General features: G+C 59.2%; 1 protein-coding gene across 6 annotated transcripts in view; it reads right to left on the bottom strand.

Moving 5' to 3' along the window:
- Positions 1 to 318: 318 nt before the first annotated feature.
- The window catches only part of LOC105485505 (CREB regulated transcription coactivator 1), a 100,469-nt gene continuing 81,301 nt past the window's right edge, over positions 319 to 19,486 (bottom strand). For 3 of the 6 annotated variants that reach the window (XM_011747902.2, XM_011747942.2, XM_011748148.3), the window contains 6 exons: positions 17,305 to 17,429; positions 13,661 to 13,969; positions 11,072 to 11,176; positions 7,628 to 7,714; positions 6,793 to 6,973; positions 319 to 5,440 (listed from right to left, as the gene is read on the bottom strand). In XM_011747902.2, the coding sequence (XP_011746204.1) occupies positions 5,229 to 5,440; positions 6,793 to 6,973; positions 7,628 to 7,714; positions 11,072 to 11,176; positions 13,661 to 13,969; positions 17,305 to 17,429 (1,019 nt within the window). In that variant the 3' untranslated portion in view covers positions 319 to 5,228. The remainder of the gene's footprint in view (positions 5,441 to 6,792; positions 6,974 to 7,627; positions 7,715 to 11,071; positions 11,177 to 13,660; positions 13,970 to 17,304; positions 17,430 to 19,486) is intronic. The other 3 variants (XM_011747979.3, XM_011748060.2, XM_071085996.1) reach the window with 2 other exon arrangements.

The following is a 19,486-nucleotide window of genomic DNA, read 5'->3' as shown; positions in this document are numbered from 1 at the left end:
TGCTGCAGCTGCTGCTGAGTGCCAGTGGCCTGCCAGGGACTGTCCAACTGTGATTTGGGGTTTGGGGACGACCCACCACCTCATGGTCACAGGCCTGGATGCCAGCCATGGAAGAGCTGAGACCCCTGATACGGTGTCCGCCCCAGGATTCTAGGGGGCAGGTTTGCAGTCACCCCAGCTTTGGGGACCCCTTCCCTTGTTTGGTCTGGGGTGTGTGTGTGTTCGGAAGGGCCGAGGCACCTGCCAGGTGCACCTGCCACGCCCATGTGTCATCCCTGAGGGAGGAGGGAGGGGCTCAGATAAAAGAGGAAGAGCCAGTGACGAAAACGTTGGATTTTTATTACGTTTCATTACAAAGGATGCAAAGGTACAAAGACAAAAGCGGCCACGCCAGAGGATGGGGCAGGGACGGCCGAGTGTGCCCTGAGCCGCCTGCCCCCGCCCGCTGTGGCCGCCCACAATCATGGCCCACGGGATGTCCGTGGCAGAGTATACATGCTGGGGTTGGGGGAGAGCCAGCCTGGGCACAGAGGGGCACAGGCGGGAACAGGGCTCGGACTGGCGGGTTTGCATATATCAGTGGGGCCGCCCAGCCCCTCGGGGGCAGTTTCCTACTCAGGAGCATGGCAGGGCCAGTGGACTTTGGCTGCCAAAGCCCTCCTTCCCCAGGCCTGCTGGCCAAGGCCATGGCTAAGTCCCCTTGTCCCTGATGGGCAGGAGGTCAGAAGTGCTTGATGGCTGGGCTGGGCAAGGGTTGCCCCCAAATTCCAGAACACTTCAAGATGGGGGCCACCCCTGGACCCCAACACATGCCACTTGTCCCTGGCTTCTGGGGATGGGGTGCTGGCCAGGAGCCCAGAAGGTGGACAGAGCCTCTGGAATCATCAAAGCCAGCACCCCAAGGCCCAGCCCCTGCCCCCCATCCTGCCCAGGAGGAGCCAGGGCCCTGAGACCTGCAGGTCTGAGAAAGTGACAGGAGAGAAACTGAGGCTCGGGTCACGAGGCACTCGTTCCTGCCCCACCCATGCCCTTTGGAGCTCCCCAGCACCCAGGCCTGGGGGTACAACTTACTCCACCTCCTGCCCCCAGGGGAGAACAGTGTCTGTGGCCAGTGGGGGTGGGTGGACACCTGTGCCACACGGAAGGGTATGGGGTGCCTGACCCCTGCCTGGTCAGGACCCTGGAAGGCCAAGGGCCACAGGGAACAGGACACTCAGGTGGAGCTGGCTGCGGAACATCCCAGGGACCCCCAAATCACACGCCGCAAGACCCCCCCAGGAAATGGAGGCCCCTGGTCCATGGCGAATGGGGATAGAGAGAGACCCAGGTGTCCATGTAGCCCAGGCAGGCCTCCCAGGGTGAGGGGCCGAGTCTTGCCCCTGCTCTTAGGCTGTGTAGGGAAGGCTCTGGCGCCCGCACACCCTGACCCAGAGCACCACACGCAGGTGACGGGCCAGGCCCAGGGGCACATCTGTGCCATCGGCTTTGTGGCCCTTGTTCTGAGAGCCCTTGCGTCCCACCCCCACAGGGAGGGCCCCTCGGCCTCTGAGACGGCTCCATCAGGACCCAGTGAAGGTGACGGGAGCTGCTGTTTTCAGGGCGAGGCGACATAGGACCCCTGAATACTGCTGGACCTCACTCTGCCAGTCTATCCCTGGTTGGAGGGCTCCTTGGAAATACAGAAAACTCAGGAAGCAGATCGCAGCCTGAGTTTGGAAGGATGTTTGGTTAAAAAACAGCTCAAGGCCCACCTAACAGGGGCACCAGAGCCCCCTCTAGGGACAGGTCCCGCTGAGCCTGATCAGGCCTGGGATGCTGGGCAGAAGAGGCTCACACCTGTAGCCCCAGAACTTTGGGAGGCCGAGGAGGGAGGATTGCTTGAGCCCAGGAGTCCAAGACCAGCCTGGGCAACACAGCAAGACCCCATCTCTAAAAAAATAAAATAGAAGCCACCCTGCCTTGCCCCCCATGGGCCTGTCCCACCTGACTGGGCTCAGGCAAGGTCCCAGCTCACAGCCCCCAAGCTTGACATCCAAGCCCCAGCAGGAGGGATGGATGGACATGGGAGGCCCTCCTGGCTAAGGGTCCTCCTGTGAGCTCGGCCCCCTGAAGAAATCAGGCCAAATACACCAATGCCAACACTCTCCTACCCAGAGCCAAAAACGCACAAGCAGGGCCCTGACAGGGGCAAAGAACCCTCTTCTCTGGAGGACACAGAGAGAGGCTGAGCTCGGGCTACACCCTCTGCCTGCCAGACTCGCCACCCTGGGGAGTGACGTCAGCGAAACAGGCAGGTGGGGATGCCATGCTCTCAGGAGGGAGAGCCCTGGCCAAACTTCACCGTAGGGGACTGGTGTGCCCAGTGGAGGGTCTGCGGAAGCCATGAGCACACGGGTGGGTGGGGAGAGCAGCCTCTGACTCAGCGTAGACCAAGCACACAGGCGGCAGGTCAATGTACATGCCGCAGCCCCCAACATGGGCCTGCCCCTCAGGAAGTGGCTCATCAAATCACAGTATTTTCACATCACAAAGCAAAAGGTTGATTTCCTTAAGCTGTCTTTTTTCAGAAAGTCTTGGCAATTCAAGAATATGTAGTAGTGATATTTAAAAAAAAAAAACACACGTACACACACACAAAAGGCCATGGGAGGCCCGCCCAGGTCCAGGAGGGGCATGAACCCTTTTGGCACGCGGGGATGCCTGGCTGCTGGCTCCTGGCTGGGCCCTGGGGACCTGAATGGGCCCCACTTTCCCTGGCAAGCTTGGACCTTGGTCCACCAGGTTCTCATTGGAAAAAGAACTCCATAACGGACCAAGGTTGTCACGTTAACACAATGTCACTGTGAATCTGGCTTCAGGATGCTGGAAATGGGCCACGGGCCTGGGATGCTCCGAGGTGGGCATCCCTCCTCTCCTATCTGTCTACACCAAAGACCAGGGGACAAGTAGTGGTGCCCACCGGAGGCTGGACAGACGGGGAATGAGGGCTGATGAGGTTTCCTAGCGTGGTCCTCAAGGCCTTGTTTTGAAAACCGCATCCAGGCGGGTTGCTTGTAATTTTATTAAGGCCATTTTTTAAAAAGTCCCACATACAAGTTTAATGGTAATCAAACTCTCCTATGTACATGTAGTTTTTCTTAAAAAAAAAAAAAAAAAAAGTCCCCGCTGTCTGCCCCCAGCCTCCGTCATGGTAAGAGAAAGTGACCTTGACCTGGACAGACCGACACTCTGCCCCCGCCACACCTTGGAACAAGACGGCAGCAGGAGCAACATGACCAGGGAGCCTTCTCCTATGAGTGGCCACTTGGCTGCTCAGACACATGCCAAAGGCGTTGCCGGGGAAAGAGAGGGAGGGATAGTCGCTAGGATCAAACCCAGCTCTCGAGGACAGAAGCCAGGGTGCCCAGGACCCCAGTGAAAGCGGCGGCCATAACACCACAAATAAACGGACTCAGCAGAAGGCGCTGGCCTGGCAGGCAGGAGCGAGCGAGAGCTGCAATGCAGTTTTGGGGGGATCAGAACAGCGGTTCCTATTCCAAGGAGAACAGCAGAAAACAAAGCTAACCCCGATGCCTCCTTCACAGGGCCCGTGGTATGGAGGGTTCAGGACGGCTCCCAAGGACCCTGTCACCCTGGTCTTGGAGGTGCTCCTGAAACTAAAACGCACACTGCTGTGTGTCTCCAAGTCCACCTGACATGACCCTGAGCTGCCAAGAAGGGGTGGCCGGCAGACCACACTGCCCAAAAGAGGGGGCATGGGCTGGGAGCCAGAGGGTCGGGCGGGGAGGGGATGAAATGCCAGCTCCACCCAGGTTCTCAGGGAGGACCGTACTCCTCATCTCGCGGACCCTCGCTCCCTGCCAGTCCCCCACACTCTTGGAGCAGAGAGGTCTCAGCTGCCACTGGTCGTGGCATCTTCACACACACACTCTAAGGACTAGCAGGCACCTCTGGGAGAGGCCAGCAGGGCTGGGTCTTCGAGAGACCATCAATAAAAGGCGAGGCCCCTTCCCGGAAGTCTGTTATGTGGCCCTGGCAGAGGCACCTCTGCCTACCATGAGCTCCTGACAAGTCCCTGCCCGCCAACCAGCCCTTTCGTTTTGAGATAACTTGGGGTGAAACCCAAAAGCTGGACACAGTGCTTAGACTCAGGCGGGTGACGGGCTGCTTTGGGGCGCGTGGCCTCCATTTCCAGTTAGCTTAAAAAATAGGTAAAGTTGGATTTCTGAAATAAAAACATGCTCTCAGGCAAGTGTTGGCTTAAAAAGTTAAGCCACTCATCTACAACCAAAATGTAAATAGAAACTAAAAGGAAAACAAAACACACAATGAAACTCCCCTGGCCACCTCTCCCTGTACCTTAAATTAACAGCATCTATGACAGGACCGGTGACCACAGTGCGGGACAGGAGGGCCACGGGTTGTAAAGCCCCAAGAGGTAACCCCTGTCTCGGCGTGCGACCCCTCACGGGGCCTTCCGGTCACTTCCCGGCAAAGGTGGCCACCAGTGGGCCTGCCTGGGGTGAGGCAGGGCTTGGAGGGGATGGAGACAGGGCGAGGAGGGTCGTGCGGGGTCCGCCGCCCTGCATGCTCTGTCCACTTTGCGCCTGCCCTGGTGGACACCAGGGCTCTGTGTGTGCTCAGAAATATAAAAGACAGCCGTCAAAATAGTGTTTATTTCACTTTGCGTCTGCCCCGCGCTCTGGCGCCTCCTCCCTGGGGCGGCGTGGGGCTCACTCTCTACCTGACCACGGGCTGGGGATGGCGGATGGGTGGGGGGACCAGGAACTGAGGAAGGCAGTGAGAGCTGGACAAACAGTCGGAAAATGCGCCACGGCCCACAGCCCTGGTGGACCATGCGTGCCCCTCCCCTGAGCCTGCCTGCCACGCCGGGAGCTGACACTTCCCGCATCTTACAGGGGACGGCTCAGGCCCCGGGGCTGGGGGCGAGGGAGCCAGTGCAGGGAGGGTCTGCAGGGGTGGGGGGCTCACGGCCTCCGATCCCAGCCCAGCCCCGGGCAGGCAGGTGGGTGGATGGCCCAGCTCGCGGCCTCGCGATTGGGCTTCGCGGGAGGTGGACAACCGGGGGCGGGCTGGCGGGGGGCGCTTGGCGGCATTGCAAGCTCAGAATCACAAGCTCGGCCGTTGGCGAGGGACGGAGCGTGGCCGTCCCCGGGCTGGGGAGGCGCCGTCGGGACGGCTGAGCGGCAGGGTGCCGGCGTGCCCGCTCACAGGCGGTCCATCCGGAAGGTGTCCTCGGTGGCTGGGTCGGCCAGAACCATGTCGGGGTCGTTGAGCATGTGCAGTCCGTCGAGGGTCAGGGGGTCGATCTTGAGTTCGTCCAGGGGAAACTGGCTGTCGGAGTCAAAGCTGACGTCGCCGACCCCGGCCAGAGAGCTGGTCAGTTCTTTAGAGAGGCTGGGGGGGGACTCTCCTGTCACTGGGGGGTGGGGTGGGGACAAAAGGCACTGCTTAGCCTTGGCTCCATCGCTCGCATCCATGGGTTGGACCAGGCATGCCTGCTGGGCAACTCTGTCCCCTGGGTATGCTGGCAATGTCTGGGGACATTCTGGCTGTCATGACTGGGGAAGGGGACGCTACTGGCACACGAGATGCTGCTCAGCACCCTACAGTGCCTGGACCCCAGACACCAGTCTGGCCCCAGATGTCAGGAGCACCAAGGAGAAGCCTCGGGCCAAGGGCTGTGTCACTGACACACGTCAGTGTGACCTGGTGGGGACAGGGACCTCCCTGGCTCTGCCATGAGGTCTCCTCGGCATGAGTCACTGAGAAGTAGGCTGGGGTGACTGAGTGGACCCAGCTGCTGCTAGGGTTGGAGGGAATTCTTGGTTCCCCACAAAGACCCGGGTTCAAACCTAGGCTTCCACCTGTACTCAGTTTCCAGGTCTGAGAAATGGGTCTGAAAGGCCCTGTCTTTCTGGGCTGTTGAGGCCATTGCGGGGGTGAGATTCTCAGATTCTTCTCCTGAGTCCGAGGCTGGCACGTCCACCCTTGAATTTCTTGCCAACTGCTTCCTACACCCGCGGGGTGGGAACGAGGTGCTGGATTCTGCACTCAGAGCCCAGGCCACAGTGGGTGGCACTAAATACAGACACTTCCGGTTTGGAAGAGGCCAGTGAGGACTGCTCGGGGGGTTGGGAGGCATCACCCTCAATCCAGCAGCCCTGGCTCATAAGGGAATCACCTTCTTTAGCAGGGAGACCAGCTCTGGGTGGCCATAGGAAGGTCTGGGTTCTGTGCTAGATGGAGTCGGGTCTTCCTGACATGTGCCATGCAGGATGGGGCTGGCTCGTCCCCAGGAGCCCAGGCGCCGGCTCAGATTGCTTGGGTGCGGTTGTCACGGTGCATCACGGCCCTGACCTGTTAGCTGGCTGCCCGGGCTGGGCTCACCAGGCAGGGCCCACCCCACGGCCGTCCCTGACCCTGGTGCACATTCAGGTCCGGGGCCTGGGCAGTGGACATTGTGTACCCGACTGCTCGACCTTTACCCGGGCTGCGCGGCCACACAGGAGGCTGCCGAGAGGCGAGAGTGACCATCTCTGTCCTATGCACGGGACATCTGGTCCAGGGGTGTCTCCCTGGCCTGGCCCGAAGCCCAGGAATGAGTCAAATTTGGGGGAGAGGGAGTGTGGCCTCCTCGGGCCCCCACCAAGCTTGGGTCATAGCCCTGGTCCTGTCAACCCTCATGCTGCGGGGCAGCAGTCTCTGGCTGTCTCCGCATGGGCTGAGGCCCCTCAGGGCGCCGCACACCTGCCCCCGGCCTGGCCTCACCTGTGAGGATGATGTTGGGGATGCCACTGTGGCTGGCGTATCCCAGCTGCTGCGAGTCCGGCAGGCTCCCGTGGCTGCCCGTGAGGCCCATCATGGCCGCCTGCGAGTAGTTGAGTGTGGAGCCGGGGCTGTACAGGCTGCTGGAGCTGATGGCGTTCTCCATCATGTTGAACTGCTCCAGCTGGGAAGGGAGGCACACCAGGCTGTGAGGGCCACCACGGGCCTGCCCGGTTGGCCACCCCAGGCCCCTGGCTGCTGTGGCTGGCCTGCCCACAGCTGGGGACGATGTCCCTGCAGGATGCCCGGCACCCAGGCTGCCAAGCACGAGCCCCGCTCCGCCCGCCACCTGGGGCCTCCCCGCCACCCTGGAGGCTGGCTGGATGAATGGATGAATGGATGAGCAAGTGAGTGAGCAGCTCCAGGCTGCCACCAAGCCCCCTGGATGTCCCCGATCCTGGCCTCCACGAAAAGCCAGCAAAACCTCCCGGCAAACCCGCGTGCACAGTCCATGCCTAGGCGCCGCGTCCATAGCCACGGTCCCATCCCTGTCTGGCCCGGCGTTCGCTGCCTGCCCCTCCTCACCCTCTGCCCTTGGCCTCCACTCTGTGGGCAGGCACAGATGCCAGGGGAGGCAGCGCTAGGCCACCCCTGCCGGGGACTCAGCCTCTGTAGCCTGCAGATGGGACAGGGTGGGGACCAAGGGGCAAAGCTGTGGGGCAGGCAGGGGCCCCCCGAGCACGCGCAGCTCTGACTCGCAAGGCCCAGGTCCCAGCAAGGGTCCCAGCGAGCATCTGTCCTGGGCACCAGCCGACTGGCGGCCTGGGCGCCCGCTCACCTGGTGGGACAGAGCATTGGCCTGCCTGGCTGCCATCTGCTGCTCATAGTACGCGTCCCCAAACACGCTGCCCAGTGTGGAAGTGTGCTGCAGACAGAAGAGAGGCCTGCTGTGGTCACGGCCCAAGGCCAGGCAGGAAGTCGGCACCTCCCAAGCCCAGCTGGAAGACAAGAGGCCTCTGGAACCTCCCAGATGGTGCCTGGGATGGCAGAAGGCTATGATGCTTATTTTAGGGTTCCAGAAGTACCCCCCAATCCTGGATGACTTTTTTCCACCACCTGATCCTGGGAGGCCTCTGCACCCCGAAACCCCCTTCCCAAGGCCCCATCCCCATCTCCTCTCCTCAAGCCAGGCTAAGGGAGCCTCCATTTCCATCATAGGGAAGTTGGGGGCCACAGGGATGAGGAACTCCCACCCAACAGGCCCCAGAGGAGAACCTGTCACCAGGGCCAAGGCAGGAAGTACCCAGACGTTACATTCAGGACCGAAAGTGCACTTGGTGACTCCTGACAGGAGACAAAGGACAGGATGCAGGCCACGTACATGGACAGGATGGGCGTGCAGAGCCAGCCACCAGCTGAGAGAGCACAGGACAGGCACAGGGAGAGCCCCTGCCCAGGGCTGCCGGCCTGCAGGACCTGGAGCCCTACTCCTGCTATCCAAGGCCAGCAGGGCTCTCAGAGGCAGGGGGACAGGGGCTGTCCCTGTGACAGGAGCAGGGGGCTAGCGGAACTTACAGGTGGTGGAGACGCTAGAAAGGAGGCACCCGGAGCCCCTGCCCAAGAGATGGTGGGATGAGGCCTGGGTGGGGTGTGGAGGCGAGGAGACGGTGGCTGTGGACGAGGCCTCGGGAGCCGCAGCTGCAGTGTGACCTTGCGGCTGCAGGAGGCCTGGCAGCATCCCAGGGGCTGGGAGCTCTGGCTGGTATCCCCAGGAAGCCACTGTCCCCCAGCCATTCTCAGAGCTACAGCATAAGGCATGTGCCCTTCAAGGCATCCAGGTGAATGTCTCTATAGACCCAAGGCCCTGGCCCTCTCCCCTGGAGCTCCCCATCTGAGCTTTGCTCTAGAGCGATCTCCTTTGTTCCAGGAAGATCCCAACGCCTTAGCTTCTGGCCTCAATCCCAGAGAGGGGCCGGCCATAAACCCACCGGCTGCTCCTGGTGGTCAGTGGGCAGACAGCAGAGACAAACATGCTCATCCTGGGGCAAGAGGGCTTGTGAGGTTGGACATCCCACTCAAACGCCAGGGAAGAGGTAAAAAGGTAAGCCAAGGAAGGGAAGGCCAACCCACGTGGCAAAAATGCTATCTTGGCCCTAAAAATCAACGGTTTCGGGTTTTGGAAACAAGGACTGCAAGCTTGTGGCTTGGTTTGCCCAAGGCGAGGGAGGCAGGCAATAGGTAATGTCCTGGCTGCTGTAGAGCTGGTCCAAAGCTGGGTCTGTCCTGGGGCTCAGGGTGTAGGGTGGGCCCAGGCTTCCAGGACAGCACCTGATCCTGTCCCTGTGGGCTTGGGCTCAAAAAGACCTGGCATATGCGGGGGAACACAGGCTGAGGCTTCCCTGTGAGGCTGCCATGAGGGCTTGCCAGAAAGGTGAGCTTGAAGTTGGGAGAAAGCCACAAACCAGACCAAATGGTAGCTGCCTGTGGCCCAGGGCCTTGCTGGGGTGCACACAGTGCCTACTCGAGGCAGGGCACAGCAGGTGTGGGGTGGTCTGGGCCTGTGGGACGATGGGTGAGTCCTTGGAGACACAGTGCAGAGGGAAGGCAGGTCTGGCCTCCACCTAGAACGATCTGCCCCTGAGAGCCCCATCCTGATGTCCCCACACCTCCAAGAGCCGCCTGCCTCCCGCACCAGCGCACGACGGACACCAGACACACAGACGTGGGCTTGACAACACCGCCACCTGCTCGCTGCCTGGCAAACTAACCCGCTTTGGCTTGGGGCCCAAAAATTCACCAGACGTACTGGTGACTCTCTCCTGAGAGAAACTGGCTTCACCCCTAATTCCTGTCCTGTCTCACACGCAAGAGGGACCTCACTCAGGAACCAGCCCCCGTTGGGCTGCCCACCTGCGACAGGCCCCACCTGCCGCTTCTCCAGCGCCCCCAGCGCCATCCCCAACAGCACCACACGACGAGACCAGACACGCTGCCAGAGCCCGAGAGCTCAGAGAGCCAGTGTGGACAGACTGAGCGTGCGCAGACACCAGGCTGACTCCCATGCCTCCCCGAGACCACTGCTGCCCCCCACTTCGCCTCCAGAACACAGGGCTACAGGCAGTGATCCCAGACAGCCCTTGCCTGATGGGGCAGATGTCCCTACACACGTGTGAGAGCTGGAGATGGGGGCAGAGGGGCTTCGCTGTCCTTGTCTGTGGCACTCACAGTTTGCCCTGGGACAAGGGAGCCCAACCTCAGCCCTGGAGGGGCGACTCTTCTATCTAGCTGGGAAGTAGGACGAGAGCATCCCCTCTACCAGGGACAGGGATGGCTTCAGCACCCGGGGCACAGCAGTGGCTGCTAGGGGCTTCTCAGCTCGGTGAAATTGTGGGGATGAGATGGTCCCAAGATAGTGGAGTTCTGGGGAGGCTCTGCTGCCAGGGTAAAAAAAGCTGGGGGCTGGATGTTGGCCTTGTGGGTACCCCTTTTCCTGGACACATGTTCTAGATGGAATGTGGGGTCTACTGGCCACACCTGATGTCCAAGCACAACACGAGCAGGCTGAGTGGGGAACCAGGCTGGCCGCTCCCACCGGCCAGGCAGAACGGAGGGGCATTCCGAGGAACCTGAACCTGGGAGGGGCTGGGGCATCCGCGAGCCACGGTCCTATGGTGCTGGGCGCAGCAGGAAAACCCAGGGCTGATGGGTGAGGTCTGAGGCCGGCCTCAGTCTCCCGTCTGTGGAATGGGGACAAGGGCCCTGAGACACTGCAGAGTGGCTCAGAGAAACCTCCTGGGCCAGTGGTTCTGGAGAAACACAGCTGCCTATGGGGTGAAGGGGAAAGCAGGGCCGAAGAGTCAGCGCCTTCCCTGCGGGCCGGCCAGCCATCTCAGTTGCGCCCCCAAATCGGGGGAGCCCCCAAAGCTCCAGCTCACTCTCCGGGTGGCACACTGGGTGTGGAGGGCATCGCCCCTGGGCCACTCAATGCGGACATCCAGGCAGGGCCACAGCCATCGCTAATGTCACTAATGTACATGAGGCACCCTTGTCACCCCCACCTAGTAGTATTCAGCAGAGGCAGGCCCTGGTGGCTCCTGGGAAGGGGCCTGTGGGGTTCCTGCCCTGGTGCAGCCTGGTGGGTGCACAGCTCAGGTCTGATGGCGTGGACGGGATGAGATGCATGAGGACATGCATGAGGACAGACAGCGGGCAGGGAACACACGGGGCATGAACAAGACGAGCGTTGGTGCCCGCAGGCCAAGGGGGAGGCGACGCCCCTTACTTGCGGGGAGCTCCCCGGGGAGAAGCCTTGATTGGAGACTGGCGAGGTGGGAGACTGGTTGGCCGGGGAGCCGGCGCTAGTGCGGTACTGCTGTAGAGCCGGCGCCTGCGATGACAGACAGGTCAGCACACCGCAGCCCAGCTGCCCCAAGCCCGGGCTCCAGTCCCTACTTCCTGGGAGCAGCCTGATCAGCCCCCAGGCAGGTCCCCCCACCCCTCACACCTTGGTGACGTCACCACCCCACTGGTAGGCAGAGGAGCCTGGGCACCTGCAGGAAAGGTGGGTCCCTGAGACCTAGGGGGAGCCGCCCCCAAACCCAGCTTCCGAGGAAGGAACGGTGTGGAGGGTGGAGAACTGCCCTCCTTCCTAGAGCTACAGGAGGGTGATCAGAGGGTTGGCCCTGACTCAGCAGGCTCAGACCCAGATAGCAACGCGTGCACTCTCATGCATGCACACCGACACAGAGACACACCCACGTGCACACATATCCGCACTAGAATATATATACCCACGCATGCACACCCAGACACATGCACACACATCCACGCACATATGGACACCCCCACATACGTACACATATCCACACATGAATGTACATACCCACGCATGCACACCCACACATGCACACACGTCTACCCACACCTACAAATGCACACACGTGCATACATCCACACACAAATGTACATACCCACAAATGCACACATGCACACATCCGCACAAATGTACACACCCACACATGCACACATACCCACACACAAACGTCCATACATCCACAAATGTCCACACACCCACAAATGTACATACCCACGCATGCACACGTGCACACACATCCACATGCATGCACACCCATGCAGGTGCACACCACATACACTTGCACCCACCCACTTGTGCACACCCACAACCCACACACACACAGCCTCACGGGCAGGGAAAATCCAAGGCTGGGCAGGCGGGTGCTGCCTCCTATTCCCAGCTCTCCCTCACTGTGTGCCCTGGGCAGGTCCTCTGCCTCTCTAAGCCCCCAAGTCTGCAGCCCATCGGTCTGGCCCGTCTCTAAGGGTGGGGACTGAGTAAAGGCCATCTTGCTAGCAGCCCAGGCTCCCAGCACGGGGCAGCCAAGTCACTATCCCTGCCCTACTGCATAACCTGGGTTATGCCGTCTGAGACCTGCAAGGGGTAGCCACTTCCTCCACCTGCTCGAGGGACCAAAGGCCCGGGCATCTCACTGCTATGACCCAGACCTTTCAGAGAGGCAGGCTGGGCCAGGCCAGGCCCTGGATTCAGACCATGCTCTGGTCCTGGCACGGCCCAGCCATGCTGTGTGCCTGCAGACAATTTGCCTGACCTGTCTGAGCTGGTCACTGAATGAGGCCCAGCCTGACCAGTCCAGGGCCTATAACTGCTGTCTCCCCCATGTCCTTGGTGGCACTTTCTGGGCAGTGTGGGGTAGGGCTTGAGTCCAGGTGGGGTGGGGCGGGGCAGGGCGGGGGGTGGCAGTGAGCTCTCCTGTGTAGGTGACAAGTGCCAGCACTGTTACTTAGGGATGACTGACTTGAAGTGGGGGCAGGAAGCCGTCTTTCTTGTGGGGGGTGCTGGGCATAGACAACCTGACCTAAGAGCCCTAGAGGGTCGTCCCTGCACCTGGCCCAGACACCCTGTGCCTCCAACACCACCCAGCTCCAAGGTGAGGCCCCACCTTGGGAGCCTCCCCCAGGACCTGCTGTGTTTCCACCAAAGGAAAGACTTGGGCACTTTCCCATCCGGGGGCCCTGGGTGGTACCCTCCGAAGGTCAGAGCAGCTTGGGAATGTGGGTCTCTACCTGTAGGCTCACCCGCCTGCCCCACCCCGCTCAGGGGGCTGTTCTTTGCAGAGCACACAAATTTTTGGAGGACATTTAGCCTGCGGCTGGCAGCCGGGTCAAGTGGGAGGACTTGTGCCCCAAACACAGGTCCCTGTTTCTCTGGATGTGGCCCCATGCAGCTGTTTCCCACCCAGCCCACACCACTGGAGCAAGCAGGTGGTCTGCAGAGTCAGGAAGATTTGTGGGTACGGGGTCAAAGCCCAGCCCTGTCTGCCTGAGCTGGCCCTGAGCAGAAAGTCCAATGGTCTGAGCTGTAGCCCCCAGCCCTGGGCCCCAGGCTCTGTGCCCAGTGGGCTGCCGCCTCTCAGACTGGCCTCGCCTTTCCTTCCCTGATGAGCTTATGTCACCCCTGGCCCCCGGCCTGTGCCCCAGCCCGTGCCCCGGCCCTGAGAATGCTGTACTCTTCTTGCCTCCAAGGAAGCCTGGCTTTGGATGGGAGAGGTCAGACAGGCCAAGAGGGGGTGCTCGGCAGTTAAACATGGGGTGGCCCACCTTGGGTGGAGTCTGGGGCCAGCCACCTGCTCATGACTCAGTTTCTCCATCTCTACAGGGAGTGACAGTCTCAGTTTGATTCCAAGGGTAGCCCCGTGGAGGGCTGGGCCCGGGCAGCGTTCACTGGGGTCCTGACCCCTGGCCCATGCAGCAGGTAACCTGACTGTTCTGCAGCCCCCGGGCTGTCCTCACAAGACCCCCAGCCAGGCCCCGAGGGCCCCCACCCTGGGCTTACCGAGGCGATGTCGATCCCCATCGACGGCTGGCCAGGGTTCTCTGGGGGGGACTGGGGGAGAGAGGACGGTACCGTGACCGCAAGTGGGGGCGGCTGTGGCCCACGAGTCAGGCTGGCGCTGGGCAACAGGGGGCCACCGGGGGGCAGGCGGACGGGCGCCTGTGGGGGTGGCGGGGGTGGTGGCTGCTGGGACGCGGGCGGAGGAGGCGGCGGGGGCTGGGGCTGTGGCGGTGGCTGCTGGGAGCCCGCCTGGGTGAAGAAGGCGTAGGGCAGCTGCTGCTCCAGAGACAGGGCGTCCATGGCTACGGCCTGCAGGAGAGGAGAGCGTCAAGCAGGGCGGGTCCTGGTTGTCAGTGCCTGGTCCCCTCAGGCCCCCACAGCCTGGCATGCTCAGCAGGTGGGGTGGAAGTGCCTGTGATCACGGACAGCCCCTGGGCTCAGTGCTCCTCACGATGAGGAAGCCCAGGCTAGAGAGGGTGGGCCTCACCCAGGGCCCCAGGGGTCAGCTGGAGCTGTGCAGGACCTGACCTCCTCCAGCTTGTTGCGCCTGCACCCATACTACATGCCGTGCAGCTCAGGCCGCTCCACCAGCTGCAGGGCAAGCCCAGGATGGCCATCCCTGGTGGCTCAGTGAGCAGCCAGCTCCCAGCCCCTGTGGGTGCCGCGGGGGAACCTCAAGTGATCTACCTGCCTCGGCCTCCCAAAGCCTTGCCCACCCTGGGGATGCTGGAGAGGATGGGCTTGCTGGAGATACCAGCATGGCCCCTCACCAAGGGCTGGCTCAGGCCTTCACAGAGCTGGAAAGAGGAAAATCAATGAGAGGGAAGTGTGTGACGCTGGCTGTCTGGGTGGAAACTCACAGCCAGGTGCTACCAAGCTGACAGTCCTTGGGGAAGGTAGGGTCCCTGCCCTCTAAGAAAGGCTGAGCGTGCTCAGGAGCTATGGGACAAAAACCGCTTAGTAGGATGCCCGGCCTCTGAGGACCAGTGGGTCATTTGTGAAGGGAAAAGAGTTTCCAGATAGAGGGAAGGGGCAGGTATCAGATTAAGACAGCCTAGCTCATAAAGTGGCTGAAGACACAGCTGCCAGGAGCCAGCGCCCACAGCTCTGTCTGGATCTCGATCTGAATAAGACAACTTTGTAAGCAGACAGGAGACATGAGGGCCGAGGGGCGGGGAGAAATGGAGTTCGGGCCGGGCATTGCCAGGTACCAAGGAACTACCATTAACTTGGTTGTAGGTGAACAATGCCACTGTGGTTACGTTAAAAACAAACAAGCAGTAGGTGCGGTGGCTCACACCTGCAATCCCAGCACTTCGGGAAGCTGAGGTGGGGTGATCACTTGAAGTCGGGGGTTTGAGACCAGCCTGGTCAACATGGTGAAACTCTGTCTCTACTGAAAATACAAAAATTAGCTGGGCGTGGTAGGCACATGCCTGTAATCCCAGCTACTTGGGAGGCTGGCACAAAAATTGCTTGAACCTGGGAGGCAGAGGCTATAGGAGAGCCAAGAGCACGCTACTGCACTCCAATTTGGGTGACAGAGTGAGACTCTGTCTCAAAAAAATAAAATTAAATTAAAATAAAAAACTAAAAAAAATTTTTTAAATGTCAAAGTTCTGTTAGGGTTTTTTTGTTTCGTTTTTAAAAAGACAAAATGGATAAATTTCTAGAAATGCACAAATGACCAAAACTTACTCAAGAAAAAACAGAAAACCTGAATAGCCTTATAACAAGGAGATGAGATTGGAAACTTCCCAACAGATTTGAGCTAAGACACAGGGGGCTGCACTGCTGAATTTTACTAAACTCTTTTTTTTCTTTTCTTTTTTAAGACATGGGATCTCACCATGTTCCCCAGGCTGGACTCAAACTCCTGGGCTCAAGCAATCCCTACTTCAGCCTCCCAAGTACCTGGGACTACAGGAATTTACCATTACACAAGCCCAATTTTACCAAACATTTAAAGAGGAATTAAAAATGCTTCCAAAAAATAGAAGAGAAGTGAACATTCCTAACTCATTCTATGAAGCTGCACTGATTAGGTAAAAAAGAGGGAAGACTCAAATTACTAAAATCAGAAAATGAAAATGGGAACTTTGCTACCAATTTTATGTGAATAAAAAGGATTACAAGGCCAGGTGTGGTGGCTCACGCCTATAGTCCCAGCACTTTGGGAGGCCAAGGTGGGCAGATTGCATGAGGCCAAGAGTTCGAGACCAGCCTTGCCAACATGGCAAACCCCATCTCTATTATTTATTTATTTATTTATTTATTTTTGAGATGGAGTCTTGCTCAGTCACCCAGGCTGGAGTGCAGTGGCGCGATCTCGGCTCACTGCAAGCTCCGCCTCCCGGGTTCTCGCCATTCTCCTGCCTCAGCCTCCCAAGTAGCTGGGACTACAGGCGCCCGCCACTACACCCGGCTAGTTTTTTGTATTTTTAGTAGAGATGGGGTTTCACCGTGTTAGACAGGATGGTCTCGATCTCCCGACCTCGTGATCCGCCCGTCTCGGCCTCCCAAAGTGCTGGGATTACAGGCTTGAGCCACTGCGCCCGGCCTATTTATTTTTTTAAATTAGCTGGGCGTGGTGATGGGCGCCCGTAATCCCAGCTACACAGGTGGCTGAGGCACAAGAATTGCTTGAACTTGGGAGGCGGAGGTTGCAATGAACCAAGATCACGCCACTGCACTCCACCCTGGGTGACAGAGCAAGACTCTGTCTCAAAACTTTTTTAAAAAAGGGATTACAGCCAGGTGCAGTGGCTTACATCTGCAATCCCAGCACTTTTGGAGGCCAAGGCAGGCGGATCACTTGGGGTCAAGAGTTCGAGACCAGCCTGGCTGGCATGGTGAAACCCCATCTCTACTAAAAATTAAAAAAAAAAAAAAATTAGCCGGGCGTGGTGCCTGTAGTCCCAGCTACCTGGGAGGGTGAAGCAGGTGAATGGTTTGAGCCCAGGAGGCAAGGCTGCAGTGAGCTGAGATCGTGCCACAGAACTCCAGCCTGGGCTACAGAGCAAGACTTTGTCTCAAAAAAAAAAAAAAAAGGGATTGCAAAAGAGTATTATGAACAATTTTCTGCCATCAAGTTGGATAGCAAAGACGAAATGGACAAATTCCGAGACACATACAAACTACCCAGAAAAGTAGATAAGCAAATACAGCAAATTGAAAAATCAAAAGCTAAGCTCTTGAGTCTTTTTTTTTTTTTTGAAATAGGGTCTCACTCTGTCTCCCAGGGTAGAATGCAGTGGTGTGATCATGGCTCACTGCAGCCTCCACCTCCTGGGTTCAAGTGATCCTCTCATCTTAGCCTCCCTAGTAGCTGGGAACACAGGCACACACCACCATGCCCGGCTAATTTTTTGTATTTTTGTAGAGATAGGGTTTCACCATGTTGGCCAGGCTGGGCTTGAACTCCTGACCTCAAGTGATCCACCCACCTCAGCCTCCCAAAGTGCTGGGATTACAGGCGTGAGCCATGGCGCCCGGCCTGAAAATATGATAACAATTAGAAGTGTTGGGAGCATTCTCAAGGTTTCAGGGCCTCCTGGAAGGAGCAGGAGGCCTGCCAAGAGGTAGACCCAGGGGTCCACCTTTCCCTTTCCCCCTCCCACTTGCCCCCCACCTTGCCCTCGCACCTGAGTGATGGGTGACAACGGGGACAGGGTGGGCGATGCCTGCTGACGCCTCGCCTCTGTGCTCAGGGAAAGGGGGCTGACACCAGCTGGGCGGTGCTGTGGAGAGGAGCCAGGTGTGCTCATCCCTGGAAAGGAAGTGGGAGGGAGGGAGAGTGGGTGTGAGACTGATGACTGAGAAAGGGCTGCTTACACACCCACAGTCACACTGCATGGGAATAGCTTAACTGCTCAGACAGAAGCCCGTGGGCATGTCCCAACTGCCAAACCTGGGCACCCCCTGAAGGCCCTGATCCCTAACCCAGGGGTCCCACAGTCCTGCATAGTCTGTTCTTCCTTCCACGAAGCGGGTGTCTCACAGCCAGCCAACCAGCATGTCCCCATCTCTGGAGCATACAATTGGCCCCCAGATGGACATGTGACCAGGCTGGCCCAATGAGAGTCTTCCCAGGGACTTTGGATGGAATTCCAGGAAGGGCTGTCTGAAGCCGTGCGTGGGGCATCCTGTGGCGAGGGGAGGAGCTAGCTGAAGGGCTATGGGGGAGAGGCAGCATCTGAGCTTGCTTCCCACTTTTAGGAGACAATAAATGTCTTTTTTTTCTTTTGGTTGAAAATGGCTTGGGCTGTGGTTAGCTTCAAGCCAGCAAGTCCTGCCCAATGCTGTGGTTTTGTCCACTGCCTCATGGATCTTGCCCTCCTTTGGTGAATGTGTCCATTCCTGTAGCTGCTTCTCTTGGCCCCCAGACCTGAGCACCTGCTGTCCCCCATGTCCCACATCCCTTCTCCTCCCCCGACCTGGCGCATTCCCCGAGCTGCAGTGCCACCCGTCAGGCTGCCTGAACTAAAGAATGTCACTCCTCAACATCCTTCCCCCTCTCTGCCCTAGGGTCTGACACATTCATTCCTGCTGGAAGTCCTGCCAGGGGCTGCCTCATCACCCCTTCCCTCACCCCGGCCCCAGAGGCCCTTGCCCTGAGCAACCCAATCCTTGGATTCTGCTGCAGTGATGGAGCTGGGTGAGGACAAGTTCAACGTGGCAGTAGCTGGGGCTGGTTGGGTTATCGTGGGCACCATGCCAGACAGGCAACAGGTCCCTCAATGACAGGAGGAGCCCTGGGGGCCTGGCCTGACCCCCATCCATCCTGGAGACTCGGTTTCCTGGCTGGTGAGATGGCGACGATAACCGCCGCCCTCTCTGGTTCAAAGTGAGGCCCTGGTGAGGTCAGGAGCAGGCTCTGAAGAGCGTCTGGCCTGCAGTCAAGGCGGGGGTGAAGCCGCCTGACTCACCCCGGTAGATCCAGGCACCAGATTAACCTTGTTCCAGCAGATGAGACGGCGGGTGAGTGGGCCCACGGAACACACCCGACAAGCGCCGAGGGGAGATGACAGACAGCCTTGTCCGTGCCTAGGGCAGCTGCTCACCGGGGCGAGCTTGGTCACGCCTGCACTTCCCCTCGGACGCCCTGGCAGCTCTGCTTGGCTGCGCGTGTGGGAGGAAGCCTGGTGCTGTCGACTGCTCCCCAGGCAGCAAGCGCCCTTTGCAGACCCTGGCGTCCAGGGAGGCATCAACAGATGCCTGGGCGAGAGGATCTGGGGGAAGCCTGCTCAGAGCACACTCAGAGTCATGACCCTGGGCCACTCCCTCATCTTCTCCTGAGTATCCACCACTTCGTGCATCCAGCAGGCCAAGAGATGCTCAGTGCCCAGGTCAGAAGCAGAGGTCGGGCTCGGTACAAAAGTACGGGCAGATGTCAGGAGTGTGTGAGGGTATGGATGTGGGACGACAGGGGCGGGTGGGGCCTGAGGCAAACTGGAGCACTGTGGCCCATCTTGAGGTGCAGGACATTGTCCATGGTCACTGGGCTCTCTGATTCTTCAAGAGCAGCCAGAAATTTGGTGTTCTACTGGCACTCCCCTGGTTTTTTAATGTTGATTCTAAGTACAGTCACGCATCACTTAACAATGGGGGTGACTTCTGAGAAATGCGTTGTCCGGCGATTTCATGGCTGTGCATGAGGATCACAGAGCAACTTACACAAACCTGGATGGCAGAGCCTCTGCACACCTCAGCCAGATGGTAGGGCCCTTGTTCCCAGGCTACAAACCTGTACAGGGTGAGTGTCCTGAATACCGTTGGCCAGGCGCAGTGGCTCATGCCTGTATTCCCAACACTTTGGGAGGCCGG

The sequence above is a fragment of the Macaca nemestrina genome, chromosome 20 (genome assembly GCF_043159975.1).
Source record: "Macaca nemestrina isolate mMacNem1 chromosome 20, mMacNem.hap1, whole genome shotgun sequence".
Taxonomy (NCBI): Eukaryota; Metazoa; Chordata; class Mammalia; order Primates; family Cercopithecidae; genus Macaca; species Macaca nemestrina.
This window is presented reverse-complemented; position numbering and strand designations above follow the sequence as displayed.